Below are 23,185 nucleotides of genomic sequence, written 5' to 3' on the forward strand. Positions count from 1 at the left end.
GTTTTAGAGTTTAATTGTACATTTCAAACCTCTTATACAAAAAAAAAAAAAGTTTTAGAAAACAAGGAATCATCATTTGTTTTTGTTTGTTTTGCTGGCCAGATTTTATTTCTTTATATTATTCTCTACTTACATTTACCTATATATTAAATTAAAGTCAATTAATAACAATGATAGTATGCTCTATAGTTTGAGCATTTTAAGTAGTGTAAGATTATCACAGATCATATTGTAAAATACATTTGGCTGATGGAGCAGATCAGTTGCAGAGGTCTGTGTTGCAGCACTGTTTCTCCACCTGAGGAGGCACCTGAGCATCACACTCATTAGCATTTGCACATCTGCGCACTTCACCGTCTACAAAAAGAAACACACACATTAAATAATACAATGAATCATTGCTCTCCATCAATTGATGCACCTGTATCTCAGTTTACACATGCAATAGAACTTAAGAATCGATCCTGTTTTTATCAGTTTTAACATCTGAGGAAAAGAATATGGTCAACTTACAGGCTGGAGAATGCATTTTGATCGTAATGCATTTATCAAAACCACTGGTGCATTCTTTCTCCTCTATCTTATCACAGGTGGGATTGTTTTTCTCAATCTTCTGGCAGTAGTTGCACTTCAGTGCCTGTGCAACTAATAAGATCACAATTTTTAAATCTTTGTAATAATTGTGATAAAAAAAAGGCTTCTGTTGTGTGCTGAATTCATTAAACTGTAATGCTCTTACATACATACATACATATATATATATATTTATATATAAACATGAATATCATTTGTAATGTGATTTTAATATTTTAAAAACCATAACCACTTTACTGTGATTGTATTATAGAGAAATTATAAGAACAATGATTTGGAAAAAGTCAAAATTGTTTCCCACTTACCGCAGAGGGCACCTAAAAACAAGATCAGAACCAATGTGCGGGATCCCATCTTCATGTCTTTATCAAACTGACAGTAATGAATTATAATGACTGATTAAATATGATATAGACTAAAAGGACTGTAAAAATAGTCTGACAATATCTTTCTTACCTTCCTAGTCTGTAGTGTTGCTTTGGAATTAATGAGGGAAATGAACACAGCATGTATATATATGATACCTGATAACAAGCGCCCTGTCCTCCTCCCTGCCCTAACAATAACTTGCTATGGGATATGACGTGTCCCATGTACCATTTAGATCCTCAGTTTAAATAAACACATAAATGCAGCTGTTATGACATAAAGTCAACTTCATAAAGTAATTTACTGTTTTATTTCCATTTAGCAACAGTAGCTGTATTACACTTAGCCTGTTTTTTTTTAAAGTGTATTTATATACTAACACAATTTTCTTAAAATTATGCAGTTTACTTAAATTCAAACATTATTAAAAGCCAATGTGTAACACTTGTTTTCAACTTACATAAACAACATAGAATTAAGGACAATTTGAGTTTTAATATTTTACATCTAAAAGACATGGCATGAGAACAGTATCACTCACATTGACTCAATATTGAGGTCATTTGCTTTGTGTGCACAACAATTGTGAAATATTATACTGTCCCACCCATATGTTTTTCTCACCCAGGGCTAAACCGAACAAATGAGAACATTCTTTGTCACACGCACATATTTTGAGAATCATGAAATAAAAGTTTATATCCTTTAAATATTATAGCAACTGTTTCGAATTATTTGTGCTTTTTCATAAACAAATAGTAGAAAAAAACATAACATCTGAATAACAAGGAAAATGAACAAGCAACTGCCTTTTGGAGAAAAAAATATCTGTATAAAACCCTAAAAAACATTAACAAAACATCAAATATGAATGACAGAAAACAAATACTTTTTTTCCCCTCACTGATCCTAGTCATCTTAGTGGAGAATTGTGTTGTAATCCACAGAACCCTCTTTATACAGACACATCGAAAGGATCATACCCCGTACAGTATCTGCAAAGAGGATATTTTTCATAAATTAATCATCCATGGTTCAGCCATTCAGTTAACCATTAATGATATAATATCTACCTCTAGCAATGAGGTAGATCAATTACTTATTCTGGTCAAACACTGCAGATTCAAATGTTGGGACCAAGCCAATGGACGAATCTTCACACCACACATTATGCTCTTAAAAAAAAGGTGCTGTAAAAGGTTCTTCACAGCAATGCCATAGAAGAACCATTTTTGGTTCCACAAAGCACCATTCAGTCAAAGGTTTATTAAAGAACCATCTCTTTCTTACCTTTTTATAATCTTTCGCCACAACGAACCTTTTGTGAAACAGAAAGGTTCTTCAGATATTAAAGGTTCTTTAACCATTTAGACAAAAAGGTTCTTCTATGGCATCGTGAAGCACCTTTATTTTTAAGAGTGTAGGCTACTATTATAACAGCACAAACAACATATACCTTGCCAGTATTCCACAGTGAAATCTCTGTGAGTGAACATATAATTAAAAGTAACCACTGAGGGCATTGTACAGTCATATTTTGTAACTCCATGCTCACCATACAAACAATAGTTTGGACAGTAAAAGGTTATAGTTCTATGGATTTTCTGAGTCGGGTCTAAAGTGTTTGGTGACAGCTTGCTTACCTCCACAACAGAAATGGTCAAAATAACCACAAAAATTCTGAGAAGATTTTCATCCAGCCATTCCTTTATATTCTCACTTCAACCCTTTGAGAGTGTGTTATGTTGGAGCACAATTTACAAAATAATCACTGGGCAGAAACTGAAATCCTACCTGCTTATAAATCCCACAGGTGTGATTTGAAAGGATATCATCTGAGAAACATGTGTTACACTTATTTGGATCTTGGATTTCATATGTTGCATTGAGAATGGCATTGCCTATGCTGAAGCAGGAACAGGGTATAGAGCCAATCTTCTGTTCCATGCCAACCACAGTATTTGGCCTGCGGAGATATAATGGTGGATGTGATATCTTGTTTCAAACTTCCCAATATACCTGTCAAAGTTTGCTTTAAAGTTCTAATGATATAATAGCATATACCAGGGGACACCTCTGGCAGGTAGAAGAAAAACATAATCCAACAATTTAAAAAAAAGACAGAAATATTACGCAGATACTTTTACTTTTAGAGCATTATTTTAAAAAATGTTCATGAATACTACTTTCGTATAGTCAAACACCTTTTCTTAGCTTTTTATCTACAAGCTTTTTAGCTTAAATATAAACAGTACAATTGCAAAAAATATTTTTGCTGCTTTTTCATTTACATTTAAAATGAGCTTAAGCAATGCAACTACTTATTTTCATTGTATATAGCCTCATTTAAATATATAAAATCCATTTGTGTTGGCACTATATGAATCATTTTTGTGCCATTAACTGAAACTGCATGCAAACACTTGCCTTAAAATCAAATATTATGTGCTTATACACTTTGTTAATTTGTGGATTTGACTTTATTCTAAGTGTGACATTTACTTGGAAGATGTGAGTGCAAAAGCTTGCAAAAGATTTTTCATATTTAGCGTTCTTTTTGTTGTTTACTGCTGTGTGCTTTAGTTTACTGTGCTGTGACTCTCACCTCTTGCTGAATGTACACTAGAGTATTTTCAAAACTTATTATTCTGGAATCATTCCTTCCAAATGACTTTAGAGTATGGTCCTTTAGTGAACCTGCCAACTAATTAAGCGAGTGGGAAAAAAATAAGTTGAAGATGTTTTGGTCATGATTTATCTAAAGCTTTATAAGCATATGGCTCGAAAAAAATAAAAATAAATAAATAAATAAAAAAATGGGTGGGACTGCTTATTCTCATGCTTGAGTTACCTCAGTTTTCTGGGTGTAGAAAAGAACCCCACCCACTATCTGAGCCGCAAGAAGAACCGTGAGCAGGATAAAATACTGCAGATAAAATAAAGCTTTTTTTTTTTAACATACTGTTACAGCTCAGTGGAGCAGATAAATGTACTGTTGTATTACAAAAAACCTGTACAAAGAACATGTGCAATTCCCAAGAGGCTAGTGACAACTAAGCTCTTAACATTTTAGGAGTTCTCCTAACAAACAACTATATTTTCAAGATAAAAGTGTATCTCTAATCACATAAATGTCCCATCAAGTTTTGTTTCTATGTAAACTAACAGTTGCCAGCAGGCATTTGACAGTCTTCAGAGAACCTAGACATCCTAAGAAGCCTAATGACATGGTCACAGATCCACTGATGATCAGGAAGTAGGAGAAGAGAGAGATGGAAATGTAGGGAGCGGAGGGCACTGTAAAAGACATGGAGCAAATTCTTTAATAGTTCACTATATATAATAATTAATAGACAAGGAATCAAAATAGCACTGATTTCTGTACTCAAAAAAAAAATTAACACATACTTAAAATGCTGTTCTCTGAAAGTAGTATCCATAGTCCCATAGATAAGAGGAGTGATCCTGAATAAGACCAACAGCAATCCGACATGTACATTGTATTAAATGTAAAAGTTTGGCCTTGCTGAGACCAAACAGGCAACAGTTATATTACTGGAAGAAAATTATCTAGTTTTTGCTGTTAAATGTAGCAAATTGTATTGTAATGTGTGTATTTCATAGGTTTGGTATATTATAAAATACCTTTATTTATTTAATTTTAGTCCAGTTAACTGTGTCTTATGATTCATTTGAAACTTACAAAGAATATTAAGCTGAAGAGAAAGAGGAAGTATTTGGTGAGATGCCATATTTGTGAGCACAAAATAAATAAATATTAAAATCATCTTATGAGAACCAATTAAATAATAATAAAATAAATAAGTTATATTATCAGGGGCAGGGTGATAAGCAGAAAATGGGCCATATTGTTCAACTTTTAGTGTTCATAGAACCAAGTTGGTTTCACAGTTTTTCTTTAAGACCAGATATGGATTTGCTGCCTAGAAATATGCTACAAAATAACCCCTTCTCCTCTTCTCAAGCACAAAAACAGAACAGGGTACAGGAAGTGTCTTGTATTCTCATATTTCCTTGCCTATGGTGACAAAACCAAAGCTATCGTTTTACACAGGCATGCCTTTAACTATTCAGGCACTAGCAAATGGGACAAGAGTGCTTTGTTTGCTGTTATGAAAATTTGAGAATACATCCTTCAGTGGTTATGTAAATGTAGATTTTTTTAGGTCTACATCCTGTATGATGGTGAAAACAGCCAGTGTTTTTTGATATTTTCCACTTTTATAATGTTACTGTAGCCAGAAATATATATATATATATTTGATAATATTAACATTTATCCAATAAAATCTCTATAACTGGTAAATAAGGTTTTAGATAAACAGTGTTTCTATATAATCAACATCTAACTGGCATTTCTCAAAACATTTTAATAATGTTTCGCATAAGAAATAAATATGAAAACTTACCTTAAATAAACTGGGAAGAGTCTGTAATATTAATTCTGATTCGTTGTATTGCTTGAGAGTTCCTGTCTGTGAGCAAAGCATCTTTGAGTCTACATCAGCAAAAAGCAGGCGTACAGAACACCCACCATAAATAAAATATCAACCCTAGTCACAGACTCTTACACCTTTTAGATCCATATACTCCCCTCTTCCTCCTCTGAATTAGCAGCACTTATTTTGAAATACAAGGTATGTCAGTTATTATGTGTCATGATATGACATTTTGTGATGTTTTTATGTTTTTCACAGGCTGCAAGATTTACAACAATTGATAGATTTGACATTTATAAAAATTACTCTATTTCATCTATCAACTATTTTCATATGCATAAACTTCCGGATATCAATTTCTGAAAGGGGACAAAATAAATTGTCAAATATAAGAGCTGACCTGCTCTTAGCAGAAGATGAGTGCATAAAACTGAAACACAGGGGTAGAGATCAGGGTTAATTCATCTGAGGACACTATTATACCTCCCACAGGAGGCTGAAATTTCAGCTTTCATTCCCTGTTTCAACACGCTTCCTGGTCGGCCTGTTTCCCCTCCCATGCCCCAAATGCAGCTTTAGCACAATTAGTTATAGATAATTAGGTGGAATGTTTTAGGGCTTCCCTGTTAATGGATAGAAAGGAGCAGTAGCAGCTGTAATTATATCTAAGGCAAAGTGCTGTTATCAAATGGAGAAAAGCATCAGAGAATGAAATGGGTTTCAGTATTGCCTCATTTGATCAGAGACACAATCTGATAGATAGATAGATAGATAGATAGATAGATAGATAGATAGATAGATAGATAGATAGATAGATAGATAGATAGATAGATAGATAGATAGATAGATAGATAGATAGATAGATAGATAGACAGACAGAAGGATGGATAGATAGATAGATGCCCATCCAATAGACGGACGGATGGATGGACGGACAGACAGAAAGCCAGACAGACAGAAGGATAGATAGATAGATAGATAGATAGATAGATAGATAGATAGATAGATAGATAGATAGATAGATAGATAGATAGATAGATGCCCATCCAATAGTTGGATGGATGGATGGACAGACAGACAGACAGACAGACAGACAGACAGACAGACAGACAGACAGACAGACAGACAGACAGACAGACAGACAGACAGACAGATAGATAGATAGATAGATAGATAGATAGATAGATAGATAGATAGATAGATAGAAAGAAAGAAAGATATAAAGATAGATGGACAGAAGGATGGATAGATAGATACTGTAGATAGACAGACAGAAAGACAGACAGACAGATTGATAGATGGATCTAGACTATGTCTGTTTGTTTGCTTGTTTCAATATGTTTGGCAGTGTTCCTCCTCCTGTCCTGTATAGCGTTACCTTGCTTACTCTCTTACTAATTCTGTCTCATCATTCTCCATCCTTCCTCTCTCTCTCCCATCTCTGTAAACAGCACCAGTAATTATGAGAAATGAACAAATGAACGTCGTACTAATAGAGTTTCATTATGTTAATATGCTGTATGCTGCTGGGTGTATAAAAGACAGACTGTCCCTCATTCAGACACACACCTGCAGTTGTTATTTGAAGGTTACAGACTGTCTCTTTTTTTCTGGAATTTTTTATTTATTTTTTAATAAATATTTATAAACAGCAACTGTTCTCTTATAAGGTAAGTATTATCTGTGTTGTGTTTAATGCTTTAACTACTTTAATATTTTTAGAACCGTGTCTGTGAAGTTCCAGCTTGAGGTAAAACATCAAAGATACAGTTGATTAATTTAAATGATAACGATACAAATATACATACACTTAAATAAAAAATAAAGGTTCCAAAACGTCGTTTTTGCAGCAGTGCCATGGATGAGCCATTTTGGGCTGCCCAAAGATTAATTCTTTTCTTGGCATGAAGGACATTTCAATAATCTGAGGAACCTTTTATTTCACTAAAGTATCTTTTGTTAAAAGGAAAGATTGTATGGATGTTTGAGGTTCTTCATGGAACCATAGATACCAAAAAACAACCGTTATTTTTTTAGGAGTGTGATGTCTTTATCATATTTATTGTATATTATTACAATTTATTGATGTAATGTTTTACTGAAATCCAAGGAGGATGCTAACAAAATGCTATTTCAGTTTAAATTACTTTTTAACAAATGTGGAAAAAAAATCCTTTAAATCCTATAAATAGCTACAACAGCAATTATAAAAATGTATGAATAATGATTGTTTTAAATGAATATTTTTTCTGCTACAATACATATGGATGTATGTTACATGTAGTCTATTGTCTTTTTCACAGATGCAGACAAGTTGTGCTTTACTCTGTATCTCACTCTGTGTCTTAACTGCACATCTGTCAAGGATCCATGCAATGACCCTCAAGGTACATCTTCTACTGTCTCTTCTGAAGCTCAACAAGATGTTTGTTTTTTCATCATCTCTTTATGGGTCTCTCTGGTAATCCCACAGAATCCAGAGAAGAAGGGATGGACTCTGAACAGTGCTGGGTACTTACTAGGACCTTGTAAGTTCATTGCATTCAAACTTGAAAATATTGCGCAAAAGGTATATTTTAAGTAAATTTTATATTGGTTTTTATTGCAGTAATTGTGTGGTTCTCTTGCAGATGCTTACAGAAGTCTTAATGTAAGACACAGAGCTACGGGCAAAAGAGACATGTGGAATGAGAGTTCAAGCTTACCAGCATCATCATACAGTCAGTTCTTAAAGCATTTATAATGACTTATTATTATTATTATTGTTATCATTACAACCTTAAACTCTATTGAAATTAAGAAATAATCCAAAATGTTAGTACATTAATATTTTGTGATCTGGTCTCATTCTCAAATACTATTCTTTCTTTGTTATTCATTTTGTTAGTATTTTTTCTAGTATTTTTTGCTAAAGTAGTCTATTTTCATTTTCCACAGATGATTCCTATCTTCTCTCACTGCTGGGTCATCTTGCATATTTGCAATTAAAAGGTGAATTACATAAATAGTTTGATTGATTTGTTTCTTTTTATTTCTAGTAACTGAAAAAAGAAATGTATGTTATTCTTGGCAAGTAAAAGTACTATTTTTCTCTTTCAGAAATGGGAATGACTGAAGATTTCAGTGGCTCTTTAATGAGCGGCCATATGAAGCAATAACAATATATCTCTGTTTTACTGCTTTTCAACAGTTGCCCTCTAACACTGTTTTGCATTCGATCCTTTTTTATCATCATTTAATATGTATTCATTCAAATTGGTAAAATGTGTAGATTAATATTCCATGAATCATACTGATTTGACTCATCGCACCACTTTACCATTGAACCATTGTTGGTGCATAATTTTCTGCTTCAGAGTTCAAATAATGTGACCAAAAATGAACCTTTTAAAGGCTGAGTGGTGGGAGTGTATATGGCTATGAAGTGAATCTACACTGTAGTGTAACAAAAGTATTTTCAGACCAGATTGCGTGATTACTAATGCGTACAGATCGCTGAAGGTTTTTTTGGATATCGTTCCATTTGATGTAAAATGTAGAATATTATGTAATGTAATAATAAAACATATGGCGCCATCTAGTGGCAGATAAAGGAAGCAACATCATTGTAAAAGGATGCTGTGTTATATATGACCTCTGTTTATTAAGATGTTTTGTACGCCACAATCCTCGGAAGTGAAGCATAAGGAACCCATATTTTTTTTTAATTAAAATTTATCAAAATTTTAGGTTAAAATCTACACCAAATGTGAAATGAATAAGCCTCAGGCTGAAGAAAGTGCCTCTGCCTTTGCACTTACTCCCAATTGCTCTCAACATGGGGACAGGAGAGGTGTCAGCGAATAAATGAGAAAACAAAGTAACTGCCGTTACTTATTTGAAAAAGTAATTTAGATATTTTCTTGAAAATGTAAAAATAATGCATTACTTTAGTTACTTGAAAAAAGTTATCTGATTACGTAACTCGCTTTACTTGTAATGTGTTACCCACAACACTACAATGTTTTCTATAGTTTTATTTTAAATTGCAGTATGGTATAAAGTACTTTTTAAAAGTACTAATATAATCTCTCAAATAATATGTGGTCATAAATCTGCATGCATAATACTTAAAAGAATAAATACTGTTAAAAATAGATGTAGATGCAGATGCATGTCACACCAAGGTGAAAAACCAACACGATCAAGCGTTTCACAAATTGTAATGTATATTATTATGATTAAACTAGCTTCAGCCATTTCTGAAGTTGTTCTAACTTGGTTTTTTCTAGCTACAGAGAGACATCAGAAGAAACCTGGGGGCAGAATGAGGCAGATGGGAAGGGGCGATTTAGGGCTTGGGGGGCAGACATAACAACATCTGAGCTCTTAACATTTTTCCAAGAACTACTTCAAACATTGCATCTGTGCTAAATATACCCCCATCCCATTAATCCAATGCTAAAGCGTTTATCCCCAGTCTGAACTGCTCATCATGAATGGAGATTTCTAAAATAGCATCTTGTATCACACCTGTTGAAAGAAATAATCGTTTCTGTGATTGGTTTGCATCCTTTTATTAAATATTTAAATAATCTGAGACTAGATAATAAGATTTCAATCAATTGAATTCCAGGAAGATGGGCTGACATTTTTCAACTTCATGGTAGAAAGGCCAACCAAAACTGTGGATTGTATGTGTGATGATTCTGTAGTGGAAAAAGTTGACTGACAATCACTGTGTTTACAGAAATTCTATTACTCAGCTGTCTCACAGCTCCAATATTGCTTTTGTTTAACAAATGGCGCTTGGATTTATAAAGGTTACATCAGACTTGTGCAGTACCAGGCACTGCATTAATTTATGATTGTTTTGTTTGTTTTTTGTGACAATTGCAAAGCTATAAAATTAGCAGACCACTTGTCACATAAATGCCACCACAAAAAAGGTGAAAACATAAAAGAAAATAAGAGAGTAATAAATCACTCTGGGTCAATTCCAGACATCACAATAATCCATTAACTAGAGCATCACGGTAATGCCACGATTGAAAAGTGCTGGTATTAATTAGATTATGCTTATATGATGGACAGCCTGTCATCTACAGTGGTGAGCCAGAGTCAGAATACTGATAAGAGGGTCTAAGGTAAATGAGAATGTGTAACTGCTCAGCAGGACTAGGTTCATTTTAATGCCACCACTACCAAGAATCTGCAGCTGTGCAAAAAAAAAAAAAAAAAAATCAGACAGCCTTCTTGACGTGTCCCATGATAGATGTGTTAAAAGGTCCAGAGATCCGTATGACTCAACTGGGCACATCACTGAGCTATAAGCACGGACTGAAATTAGTATTACTGGAAATCAATAAAGTTGATAACTGAGGCAGACATACACACAAACATAATCTATCCTCAAAGAGAACGACCCATCCTCAAAGCAACCTTGCACTACTTAGATGCACCTTACTCAAGTTAATTAAAGGGGTCATATAACGTTGCTAAAAGAGAACACTATTTTGTGTATTTGGTGTAATGAAATGTGTTTATGCGGTTTAAGGTTCAAAAAACACATTATTTTCCATATAATGTACATTATTGTTTCTCCTCTATGCCCTGCCTTTCTGAAACACGTTGATTTTTACAAAGCTCATCGTTCTGAAAAGCGAGGTATGCTCTAATTGGCCAGATATCCAGTGCGTTGTGATTGGTCGAATACTCAAGCATGTGACGGAAATGTTATGCTCCTTACCATACTGTGATGCCGTGTCCCGAAACAATAGAAAAAACAATATAGCCCATTACAAACAAAGCATTTGTTGCATCCAGTGGGGACATAATTACTGATTATAATGACTTATACTGTCTTTTAACGTGTTGCGTTGCATCGCGCTGCGTCAACCGAAACCATGTCAGCATTTATGATCAAAGTAACGACACACAACAAGCGCTACTCTACACTGCTCAAAACTCATGTTTGAATCACCAGTGGCAAATTCTTTAAATATGAAAATGCACTTACAGGCTGTGAGTCAGAAAAGACGGCATTGTAGACTCTCACAGGTTCAGAACACAGTCCTCTGTAAGATGCATTGCACACATCTTAATATTTGGGTTGAACTGTTCAGGAACAGTGTTGAAATACAACTTAACCACTGATTTCTAGCTGTGTCCTCTTTTGGAAGGCCAAACAAAGTAGTTTCGCTTTCACAATGAAACACACACCATCTCCATGACATGGCAGCAGCAGCAACAACACTACAGTGAGAATCAAAGCTATGCCTTCTTTCTTTCCGTGAACATTTGTTGTGGCGTTATGCAAATCTTCCCACACAGTGATGTAGACATGTGGGGGCATGTTTAAAAGAAGCATTTTAGGAGGGCGTGGACAAGTCTTTCTTTACAGTAAAGTAGCAATTAGTCTAAACAAATGAATACTTTTATTTTTCTGTCATGCCTGTGGTCTGTGAAATTTCATTTTAAGACCTGCAAATGAATAAATTTTGCATGCTATACTTTTGATCAATCCTCATAGACATTTATTACTTACATGTGCAAGGGCCGTGGTAATGTATTGTTTCTAAGCATCTGAATAGGAGCGGCAGTAAGGAATGTTACATACAAGACACGTGTATTGGATATTATCTCAGTTTCTTACATTTTCCTACTTTTCTTAATTATGAATTTGTGGGGAAGTCGTGGACTAATGGTTAGAGAATTTGACTCCTAACCCTAAGGTTGTGGGTTTCGAGTCTCGGGCCGGCAATACTACGACTTAAGTGCCCTTGAGCAAGGCACTGAACCCCCAACTGATCCCTGGGCGCCGCAGCATAAATGGCTGCCCACTGCTCTGGGTGTGTGTTCACAGAGTGTGTGTGTGCACTTTGGATGGGTTAAATGCAGAGCACGAATTCTGAGTATGGGTCACCATACTTGGCTGTATGTCACGTCACTTGAATCACTGCTGGTATTTCTCCTCTCGTCAGTTTGAGGCAGGAAAAGGAGGCATTTCAGACATTATCTATAGGAAAAGATCATTCTGACATGCTTTCATCAAATAATCTCTCATGTCAAAATATTTAGCAGATTCAAATATTCAGTTTCTTTCTTCAAAACACATGGAGAAATTTAGCATTACATCAATTGCTCACTAATGGATCCTCTGCAGTGAATGGTTGCCGTCAAAATGAGAGTCCAAACAGCTGATAAAAACATCACAATAATCCACAAGTAATCCACACATCTTCAGTCCATCAGTTAATGTCTTGTGAGGCGAAAAGCTGCATGTTTGTAAGAAACAAATACATTATTAAGACATTTCAAACCTTTGCTTCCGGCTGAATCTTCAATCAGTAATATTGCAGTGAAAAAGTCTTGTCTCAATCAGGAGAGACATACACAGATCCATTTACACAAGTACCATTTACAAGGGAAAACAGTTTAAACCATTCTAAAAAATGCTGGTGGATTTTGATGTGAGAGGACAACATGGGATAGACCTTTTTACTGGAAGAAGCATTATTATGAAGACTGGACTTGTCTTTTGGCAAGAAACTATGTTTTAAAGTTAAAACACATTGATGGATTTGTTTCTTACACACAGCTTTTGACTTCACACATCAAGTCGTGTTGATTACAGAGAATTACTGCAGAGAATCCATTGGTGAACAAATGATGTAATGCTAAATTTCTCCAAATCTATTCTATTGAATAAACAACTCATCTACATCCTGGATGGCCTGATGGTGAGTAAACTGTTTAATTTAATACATTTTTGCACACACACACACACACACACACACACACACACACACACACACACACACACACATATATATATATATATGTATGTATATATATATAAAAGGGATGAATATATACTGTTTTGTAGATAGAGGAGTCTGCCATCCGACGCCCCTCTTGGTTTGATTTTGAGTGCATATGTCTATATGTTGCATACTTCATTTTTGCACCTTTGGTTGTAATGATACAATTGGTCATGTGATATAAATATGGAGGCTCCATTTAAAATAAAATAGCACCCCCCCCATCTTTTTCTGGAAGAGAGATATGCATGGAGACTCCATCTCATGTGAGTGTGTATTATTTTAATGACAGTTTTTCAAAGGTACCGTATGTGTAAAACTTTTTCATAAGTAAAAACGACTGCGTGCACCTTTAAGAGAGCAGAGCGCGTGACGCCCCTCTGAAATGTCTTGGTAAACTTGTAAATTGACTTTTTTCATTACCTCGAGGGACTGAGATGGCCACGCTGACGGACTGTATATATAAAGGAGAACAGCATGAACATACTTATGCTCGACTGTGGACGCAAAGCGAGCGGACCTGTAACGTTTAATTGCAACGTTTACGCAAAGGCGCTCTTCTGGATTTCTGTCTCCTCAAGTGGATTGCTTTACGAGAAAGATTGGAATATTTATCTATTTATTAATATTTATTTCTAAAATAAATAAATAAATAATAAGAAAACGCATAGGACACACATACATTTTATGTGTGTGTTTGAATTGATATAATTATTTTTAAACTGACATTATTTTTTACAGTACGCAAATTCTGTCTGTAAGTATAAAAACACCTGTCTTGGACTTTAAAGAAGCTCGCTAGTGATGATTTTATGATTTTTTCCTGATCTTTTTTTCATCCCGATGCCCGCTCTAATCGCTGTTATGGAATCGTTTGAGTCTTTTGTCACCGAGTCCACCGACATCCCCACACCGGACGATCCGTTCTCGGGTCCTCTCAAGTCTGTTGCGCCCTGGAATTACACTTTCCTCGCCTGTCTGATGTTCATAGTGACTTCACTGTCTTTAATAGAGAACTTCACCGTTATGCTTGTGACGTTTAGATTCAAACATTTAAGGAAACCGCTGAATTACATTATTGTAAATTTATCTGTTGCTGATTTTCTAGTTTCACTGACAGGAGGCACTATAAGTTTTCTAACTAATGCACGTGGCTACTTCTTCCTGGGCGTCTGGGCGTGTGTGCTGGAAGGATTCGCTGTCACTTTTTTCGGTGAGTTATTATAACAACACCAAGACGTGTAACATGTATTACTTTAAAATAAGTAGTTGCCTACATATTTTATGTTACCAATACAATATATTTAACTTATTTGTTAGTACTTATTCATTTGCTACTAGCAATTTCTAGTGACAATTCCATTGTTACTGGTAACAAATTGCATATTTTTGCCATTTAGTTCTATTGTATATATTCCACTTGTTGCTGGTGCCTTTTCTAGTTTTATTCTTTAAATAATAGTATTATTTCTTTTTTACTACCAACCAGGAATTATTCCAGTATATTTAAAGTTCAATATAAAAAGTTATAGAGGAAAATTAGTAGACTATGTTAAAAATTACAGTGACTAACTCTATAGATGTGATTCACAATTGGATTACTTTCTTTCTTTCGGCAGATTATTTATAATTTCTATTGGCATGTTTTTTTGTTTTGTTTATTTATTTATTTTTTTTTACAAAAAAAAATATCATGGTTAAAATAATGTTACTATAGTAAAACAATAGTAAATCTGTGGTTACTGAGGTTTTACAGCAAATACTTATACTATATGTACTGTTGTAAATTGTGATACATTTTCATCCGTTTTCATCCATCCATCCATTACTACACCATCATAAGTGTAGTAATTACAGGGTACCAGTAACCTAAGAAAAGATACTATTTGGTTTTACTTTTAAGATTAGCATTTGGTAAATGCTAAAACAAAATATAAAAGTTCCAAAGCCCTGATTCTGTGCATATTGTCTTTGTTTTACTAATCAGCCCTTTTCTTCTACATAAGAAAAAAAAAATTGCTTTGGTAAATCATAATTATGACATAAAAAGTAGAAATTATGAGATCCAAAGTCTACTTGTGAAATATAAAGTTGAAATTATGAGAAAAGTCAACATTTATTTTTTCTTATAACTGTTAATTCACCAAAGCATGATTTCTTTTTCTTATGTGGTGGCTAAATGGCTTACATAGTTACCTGCAATCAGGTAATCAGGGTTTTTTGAGCTTGAGGAGTTGCCCCATCCCTGCAGTTCTTCTCTTCTCATGGGCCACTTCTCATCTGACACTTGACTAGTAAGGGACATTAATAAAAGATTCTTCATCTCCACCCCGGACTCCCTGTCTCTTCATTCCTGATCCAACACATCCATTACTAGTTCTTGTTTCCCATGAGGCTCATTGCTTTTAATGTAAAATAACAGATTTTCTAAAAAGCAAGCTGGAACTTCTGTTTTCATCTCTTGTTAAATGACAGTACAGGTACATATTATATCACTGACACAGTACAGTTATAATGGGTGTACCTTCTTGGTTTCTAGGGATTGTGGCTTTGTGGTCTTTGGCAATCTTGGCATTTGAGCGTTATTTTGTGATCTGTCGTCCTCTGAAAAATGTCCGGTTGGGAGGCAAGCACGCAGCGATGGGCCTTGTTTTCGTCTGGACCTTCTCGTTCATCTGGACAATCCCACCAGTTCTTGGCTGGAACAGTTATACGGTCAGCAAAATTGGCACCACCTGTGAACCCAACTGGTGAGCTCAAAATACTATTTCACTGAATCTACCCTCCTTCCTTCATGCACTCACTCTGTATCCAATACTGTTCATCTCTCGCTCACAGTCTTTCAATCTCTGTGTCTCTCTGTCATGGACATGTATTAACAGAACAACACCCACAGTTATGTGATGCTGTTGATGAATACTAACGTGCCTTGCACATGTGGCTTTAAGTGGCATCATTTGGAGACAGACAAGGAGTTCAAGTCAAGGCTTCTTCTTGAGTGTTATATTGTGACAGAAAAAAAAGAAACCACTTATAAACCCAAGGTTGATGCCATGCAGCCATCAGTTGAAAAATTGCCTTCAAGAGACTGGCACAAAACATTTGTGGCTGTGGCTTAGCCTTGGCCTTGGAACACAAACAGTGCAAAAACATTTAAATAGGGAATGCAAAGTGACACAGAGAAGACCAAGGATGGGGAATATATATATATATATATTTTTACCATTGTGGGGCATAGTTGCATCCATGTTGATGTTCAGTAGAGTAATGAAGATTCTGCAGATGAGATCTCTGACAGCAAAACAGTCAGTTTGTACATTTTGGTGTCTATTTAGTCTTATTTATCCAAATTTTGACACTGCCTTGAGCTTACATGTACTTATTACTCAATTGTTCTATTGCAATGTTTGTTTGGACTGAACAAAGCACTTCACAAAGCACACAAAGCATATTATGCAAGTGTAAAATGTGCATGTGCATGTGCTCTTATTGTTAAAGATTAGTGCATAATTGATTGCCTAAGCATTATTATCCACACTAATGTTTGTGCTCAAATGGTGTGTTCAAGTCCTCCTGGGAAGTTTGTATTTATTGTTTGGGAAGTCGTTATTTTAAAGTCAAATGTGTTCTACAAAAAATGACCTCTTAATAAGGAATGTGCATCAGGTGTGTTTTTACTTTGTACCTTTTTATTTAATTTATGAAGATGCTGTAAAAATTCTATCATAATTGTACAGTACCATCATATTTTGTGGTAAAATAGACATGCAACTTATGTTAGTTTTATTGTAAATTTAAAAAAAAAAGTTTATTTCAGCAATACAAATTCAACAAGATTACACAAATTAAACAAAACAGATGCTGCATATATTGCAGCTGACATGTTTTCACACTGACACGCCCCAACTTGGAAACTTGGGGTTTAAAGAAAAGGTTTCCACTTGTAATTCTGACTTTGTGGTAGCATTCATTTGTTTTTTACTCGTAAATTGTATTTTTCCTACATGGCTTGAACACACCAAAAGTACCTGCAAGATGATATGTAGGTAAGATGATGACATACAGTGCAGCAAAGATAACAGGGGGTCTGAAGTCTCTGTTTTGCCTCTTTAATACTCGACTGATTTCTACGACCACACCTACATCATCACCTTTTTCATTACGTGTTTTATCCTTCCTCTTGGTGTGATCATTATCTCCTATGGTAAACTTATGCAGAAGCTCAGAAAGGTTGGCAAAATACTCTTATGTTTATTTTCATTACTTGCTTTATAGCAGATTTTTAGATATAAATGAATAAAGAGCAAAAACTGAATAAAACTGGTAAAACAGCTAAGAAGCTTTTGTTTGGTTGTGTATTGTACATTAACATTGAATGTTAATTTAGTCTTTGACTGCATTTAATGTTAGAACTCTAATATGTTTAATAGGTATCGAACACTCATGGAAGGCTGGGTAGTGCGCGTAAGCCTGACCGAGAGGTGGCGAGGATGGTCATTGTAATGATAGTTGCATTCATGGTTGGATGGACGCCTTATGCAGCATTCTCAATTACTGTCACTGCCTGTCCCACAATTCATATTGATCCTCGCCTGGGCTCAGTACCGGCCTTCTTCTCAAAGACTGCAGCTGTATACAATCCCATCATCTATGTCTTCATGAATAAGCAGGTACATCTTTGCAATTTGCCATTTGTCTTCCTTGTCATTTTCGGATCACTTACACATTTTATAAAAAAATAAAAAAATAAACATAAGTTTAGGGTGCCGTGCTGAGGAAAAAAATCTGATGATAGGGTTTTATATTTGAAATATTAAGAATCGATTTGTAGTGTTTTTATGTCATCAATCAATAAAAGTCAGAAAAGCAACAAGGAGTGAAAACAGTGAATCTTGTAAACAGCATATATAGCTATAATTGTTATAGCTATCTTGACTATGCTCTACAAGAAAAGCCATTGCATGAGCAGGTGGTCTGAACTTCTACACTTTTTTCTTTTATCTTATGTCAGGGATGAATCACAGACATCTGATGATCTTTACTCTGACAGTTTTGGTTGAGGGGATTCCATTTTCTTTTTCATATTTTCATTTTCCATATTTTCTATCAAAAATATATCAAATATTCATATTTAATGTTTAAATTCACAGAGATAGAGGTCCATATATACCCAATGAAAACTGTCTTGTATCTTTCGAGTTACAAATCCACCTCAGGAAATGTTTGGGTGCCTATAGCTTTCCTAAAGAGAGGTCTTAGGTCTTACAATTCATTTGCTTCGATTGCTTTGTCATCCTGGGTAGACAATGGTTTAAACCTCAGACTATTTCCATTTTAAAGATATTCTCTATTCTCAGAGTAGTTATGCATTATGAGCGATACAGTCTGCACAGTTGATCCATGATATCTCATTTTTATTTATTTATTTATTTTTTGACATGCATTAAGCCACATACATTAAGCTCATAGAGGGAAATTTCTCCTCAGTGTCCCTGTAGTGTGTCATTTGGTGTAAAAGGCGAAGCAGTGATCTTTTGTAGTCATGTGACTCTGACGACCACCCCTAGGATGTGGGTCCCAGGTGGTTTGGAGCGGAGGCTGCTGGACCCCTTGAGCTGTGCACATCTTCCAGAACTAACCCAGTTTCTGCCCAGCTGTTCCCAGAATAAATTCAGGTCAAGGGTCACAGGGTCTCAAATTGCTTTGACATGAGAGAGAGAGAGAGACCGATTACATTATAGAGACATGAGAACAAACACTTGAGAGTGAGAATAGGGATGGTTTCTTTAACCATATAGCATCTGTAATGCTGCATTGCATTGAGCTCTTGAGTACATGGAGAAAACTACAAAAATGAACATGTCACATATGGGCTGTATATAGGCATGTTTTATTAAAGTTTGCTGTTATTTGGTGTATTCAATAAGAATGCAAAGCTGATTGTCAGTCTTTTCTGAAATGGATTGAATATAGATTTGATAGATCTGAAATAGAACATATACAACTAGATTTTGTCTTTTTTTTCAGTTGCCTTGGTAGAATATATAATATACTGCTCAGTTTGCTTACATTAGTTAATGCATTAGGTAACATGAACTAACAATGAACAATATTTTTTCAGCATATATTAATTTATGCTAATTTATGAAAATACAATTGTTTGTATTTGTTTATAAGACATTAATGTTAATTTATGTAAAATTGTCATGTTAAATTAAATATTAAAACGTATTAGTTGTAAAAGAACATTAACTTAGACTAATACATGCTATATAAGCATTGCTCATTTTTATTTCATAATATCTAATTAGCTAATATTAACAAAATGAACATTATTGTAAAGTGTTATCATGTGCTTAATCTAACATTTCAACAGCTTATGTTGTTGTATAAGCAGTGAAAGTTTACTGTAACTTTCCATTTCAGATAAGTGCCTTTGCCTTTGTCTTTGTACGTTCTGCTTGCATTATTCTGTAAATGTATACCGACTGTAGTGATTCTCTGCATTACAAATTTGACAGAGAGAGTAGCTGGTATTACCCAGGGTACCTCATTTTCATCCAGTCCAACCAAAACCTTAAGGACATGAATATATTTACTTCTCATGACCTTATCTGTTTTAATTAAGGTCAAAATGTCCTTGTATTTACATAGAATACTTGCTTAATGACCTTTTCCTCGTTTCGATGCAGAGGTTGTGCAAAGGTTTAAATACTGAATATAAATCTCTACATGGTGTCTGGAAATATTTATCAAAGATTTTCTTTTGTGTTTTGAACATACTCTTATAATTAAAACCTCTTTTGATTTTATTTGTGTGTGTGTGTGTGTGTGTGTGTGTGTGTGTGTGTGTGTGTGTGTGTGTGTGTGTGTGTGTGTGTGTGTGTGTGTGTATGGGAGAGTGGTTTCTTTGATAGCACTTTAGGAAATTCAATGGAACGACTATGATCTCTATTCACACTGAAACTAAAACTCTTTTTCTCAGTTCAGGAAGTGTCTGATCCAGATGTTTAAAGGAAATGTCACCAATTTGGACTCCACCAATCTGAACCAGACATCTGACAAAGGAGCCATCACTGCCACAGCAGAGAGTCACCTTGAAGAGATGTCCACCATTGCTGCTCGCGTGCCCATGTCCATGTACAACATGGAGAAGAGTGAGGATGAAGAGGAAGAGTCGGAGCAAAGTGGGAATGAAGGTCCAAAGCAGCTCTCTTTATCAGATAGTCGAGTGTGTCCTTTGTAGAAAAGGGGTAATCTGACTAAATAAATGTATACATTTAGTCTAACCTGTTGTCTAACTAAAGCATAAATCCTGCAGTTGTTACCACTATTGGAATGCATATGTTAGAATGTATTGTTTGCGTTTTCAAATGTTCTTTGTTGTTGTTCGTATTTCTTTATGTTGTGGCGATTTGGAGTCTCTGTGTATCTGTATACTTGTCAGTATTGCGTTATTACCTTACATAAACATGAAGGCAAGGCAATACATTTCCATACAGTCCTCTGAACGAATGGCATTTGTTTTTCAGATCTATCTCCTCTCACTATTTTGCTGATTACACACTAGTACCAGTGCAAATGCTTTTTGTGTGTGTGTGTTGGGGGGGGGGGATTTATGAGACAAGCACCGACAAAAACCCCCCAAAAAACTAATAATAATGCAAAAAGTCAAATAAAATTAGCTGCTTTTGAAAATGTAAATAATCACCCGCCTACAGCTTGGGACTCTTGCCCCACCTCTGGCTTCTTCTGATTGGTCTGCTGTTTTGAAATTGACATTAATGAGCTGCTCTTTGTCTCAAAATCTAAACCTGACCTAAGACGGTCATTCTAGTGCATTTTTACATAAAAAACTAAATAATACTTTTAAACGTAAAAGCATGTCTACACATCTCAGAATCTAACATGCTGCTGTATGTGACACCATAACAATTCATTTAGGCCTAGTGAACTAATGGGTCAGACTGCTTTGGCAGTGTATCTGCTTTGCAATACAGTAATAAACCATGCAATTAATGTCCCTTATCTCATGGAAAAAGATCCTCTTCTGACAATTCAGTTTATTGTCTATTGTTGATTTTTCAGTCTTGTTTTGAGAGTTTTAATGGAGGAAGAGTGATCAAATTGTATTTGTATACTTTGGTATATGAGTGCTTGTGAGTTAGAATGAACTGTCTGAATCTCTTATTAGGCCATATTGTTTGGTGTTTGCTAACAATTTATGTCCAAACTGAGTATTGATATCGATGTTTGTCTGTGGCATGCCATGTAATGTTTTACGTATGTATTTATTTATCAATGTCTTGGAGTTATATAGATTTGGTGTTATATTTTAATTAATATGATTTTTTAAATGTATTTTTTAAAACATGTTAATGTTGTAGAACAATAAAACAACTTGCAATAACTTTCCAGAGTGGTCACTAGGTATTATAGTTCAAGACAGAGGGACATTGTGAATCAGAAATGAAAAAAAATAAGTACAAAATAAGTACTGTAGCAAATCCAGTGTGTTTATTGCATCACACAGAGAACCTAAAATAACACAGAATCTTTGAGATGAGAGTTGAGAAAATTCTAGAGAATTCTAGAACTAAAAAGTAAAGGAAAAACCAATAAACAATCCAGCTGAGGTGGTAGAGATGTTTAATAATCATTTTGTTGATTCCGTAGAAACCATTACATGTTGTTTTCCGCCTGCGTATATTAATGTCTGTCCAGTTACAACAGTGGAGCCTGTTTTTAGAATAAGGCCGGTTAGTGATTCTGATGTTATGAGAACAATTATATCTCTTAAATCATCTAGAGCAAAAGATAAATATGGTATGGATGTTGCTATGTCTAGTTCGACTCTAGAACTTACTAAACTTACTAAAGTTATTAACTTTTCAATTTCTCAGGGAAAAGTCCCAAGTGTTTGGAAGTCAGAGATTGTTGTTCCAATATTCAAATGTGGAGATCCCCTTTCTATTGATAATTATAGGTTAAGTTTCTAAGGTTATGGAGAAATTAGTTGCAGAACAGACTAGCAGTTACTTGAGTAATATTTCATTTTCATTGCATCCAATGCAAAATACTCAACAGAAACTGCAATTTTTTTTTTTTTTTTTTTTTTTTTTTATAGAAAATATTAAAACTTTCTTAGATAAAGGTGGTGTAGTTGGAGCCGTGTTCCTTGATTTAAAGAAAGCCTTTGACACAGTTAATCAGAATCCTTATGTCTAAGTTATCTTGTTTTAATTTCTCATTAGATACACTTAACTGTATAGAGTCATATCAATCATATAGATTTCAGTGTGTTAGAGTACAAAATCACCAATCCAATGATTTAGGTATGAACTTATGTACTGCAAGGATCTATCTTGTGTCCACAATATATATATATATATATATATATATATATATATATATATATATATATATATATATATATATATATATATATATATATATATATATATATATATATATATATATATATGAATTATTTTCATCTTGCATGTATATTAATTAATATGGCATTAATATACAAATGTATGTGAACGATACAGTAATTTACAAACATGGTAATAGTCTGACACAAGTTACAAATGAACTCACAAATTCTATGGTTAATGTGTTGGCATGGTTTAAAGAGACTTGCTTACAACTAAATGTGTCTAAAACAGTATGTATATTTTTCTCTAAGTCTAACAGTATTATTAAAGAGATCTAAAGAGAACATCTGAATTCAGTCTCTCTTGGCCATGGTTTGTTAACACCCTAGGTAATGAGAGGAACCAAGTATCAGATCACAGATTCATCAGTAGAGGACCACCATGCTTGCTCTCACTCATGAAGTGAAATATCAGAGGAGGTAAACAGTTTTGCCCTAAAGGAACAGTTCAGTTTGAACATCAGTTGTTCTGATGGCACCCATTCATTGTATTGGAAACATTGGTGAGCAAGTGATGTAAT

General features: G+C 34.5%; 3 protein-coding genes across 3 annotated transcripts; 2 read left to right on the forward strand and 1 right to left on the reverse strand.

The window, feature by feature from the left end:
• Nucleotides 1-85: 85 nt before the first annotated feature.
• LOC109060164 (leukocyte antigen CD37-like) lies at nucleotides 86-5,673 on the reverse strand. The gene is made up of 7 exons (XM_042767801.1): nucleotides 4,130-5,673; nucleotides 3,815-3,889; nucleotides 2,758-3,667; nucleotides 1,051-1,958; nucleotides 900-966; nucleotides 514-645; nucleotides 86-357 (listed from the first exon to the last, which is right to left on the reverse strand). Exons 1-3 carry the CDS (start codon nucleotides 4,271-4,273, stop codon nucleotides 3,548-3,550), a joined length of 339 nt encoding a protein of 112 aa, XP_042623735.1. The 5' UTR covers nucleotides 4,274-5,673; the 3' UTR covers nucleotides 86-357; nucleotides 514-645; nucleotides 900-966; nucleotides 1,051-1,958; nucleotides 2,758-3,547.
• A 1,137-nt stretch (nucleotides 5,674-6,810) lies between these two features.
• On the forward strand, nucleotides 6,811-9,275 carry LOC109060155 (galanin peptides-like). Its single transcript, XM_019077303.2, has 6 exons — nucleotides 6,811-7,093; nucleotides 7,727-7,810; nucleotides 7,897-7,951; nucleotides 8,054-8,143; nucleotides 8,361-8,414; nucleotides 8,523-9,275. Exons 2-6 carry the CDS (start codon nucleotides 7,727-7,729, stop codon nucleotides 8,579-8,581), a joined length of 342 nt encoding a protein of 113 aa, XP_018932848.1. The 5' UTR covers nucleotides 6,811-7,093; the 3' UTR covers nucleotides 8,582-9,275.
• Nucleotides 9,276-13,572: 4,297 nt separating this feature from the next.
• On the forward strand, nucleotides 13,573-21,531 carry LOC109060156 (vertebrate ancient opsin-like). Its single transcript, XM_042767802.1, has 5 exons — nucleotides 13,573-14,438; nucleotides 15,765-15,976; nucleotides 17,339-17,455; nucleotides 17,656-17,895; nucleotides 20,211-21,531. Exons 1-5 carry the CDS (start codon nucleotides 14,069-14,071, stop codon nucleotides 20,469-20,471), a joined length of 1,200 nt encoding a protein of 399 aa, XP_042623736.1. The 5' UTR covers nucleotides 13,573-14,068; the 3' UTR covers nucleotides 20,472-21,531.
• The last annotated feature ends 1,654 nt before the right edge of the window (nucleotides 21,532-23,185 follow it).

The sequence above is a fragment of the Cyprinus carpio genome, chromosome A12 (assembly GCF_018340385.1).
Source record: "Cyprinus carpio isolate SPL01 chromosome A12, ASM1834038v1, whole genome shotgun sequence".
NCBI classification, from domain to species: Eukaryota; Metazoa; Chordata; class Actinopteri; order Cypriniformes; family Cyprinidae; genus Cyprinus; species Cyprinus carpio.

Excerpts from the sequence above, each read along its gene's own strand:
- LOC109060156 (XM_042767802.1), top strand. The coding sequence starts at position 14,069 with ATGCCCGCTCTAATCGCTGTTATGGAATCGTTTGAGTCTTTTGTCACC. Across the intron at positions 14,439-15,764 it reads ATTCGCTGTCACTTTTTTCG|GGATTGTGGCTTTGTGGTCT; the intron begins GTGAGTTATTAT and ends CTTGGTTTCTAG. Across the intron at positions 17,456-17,655 it reads TTATGCAGAAGCTCAGAAAG|GTATCGAACACTCATGGAAG; the intron begins GTTGGCAAAATA and ends TATGTTTAATAG.
- LOC109060164 (XM_042767801.1), bottom strand. The coding sequence starts at position 4,273 with ATGTCTTTTACAGTGCCCTCCGCTCCCTACATTTCCATCTCTCTCTTC. Across the intron at positions 3,890-4,129 it reads TCAAATGCCTGCTGGCAACT|TATTTTATCCTGCTCACGGT; the intron begins GTTAGTTTACAT and ends TTTTATCTGCAG. Across the intron at positions 3,668-3,814 it reads TCTACACCCAGAAAACTGAG|TTGGCAGGTTCACTAAAGGA; the intron begins GTAACTCAAGCA and ends TCGCTTAATTAG.
- LOC109060155 (XM_019077303.2), top strand. The coding sequence starts at position 7,727 with ATGCAGACAAGTTGTGCTTTACTCTGTATCTCACTCTGTGTCTTAACT. Across the intron at positions 7,811-7,896 it reads TCCATGCAATGACCCTCAAG|AATCCAGAGAAGAAGGGATG; the intron begins GTACATCTTCTA and ends GTAATCCCACAG. Across the intron at positions 8,415-8,522 it reads TGCATATTTGCAATTAAAAG|AAATGGGAATGACTGAAGAT; the intron begins GTGAATTACATA and ends TTTCTCTTTCAG.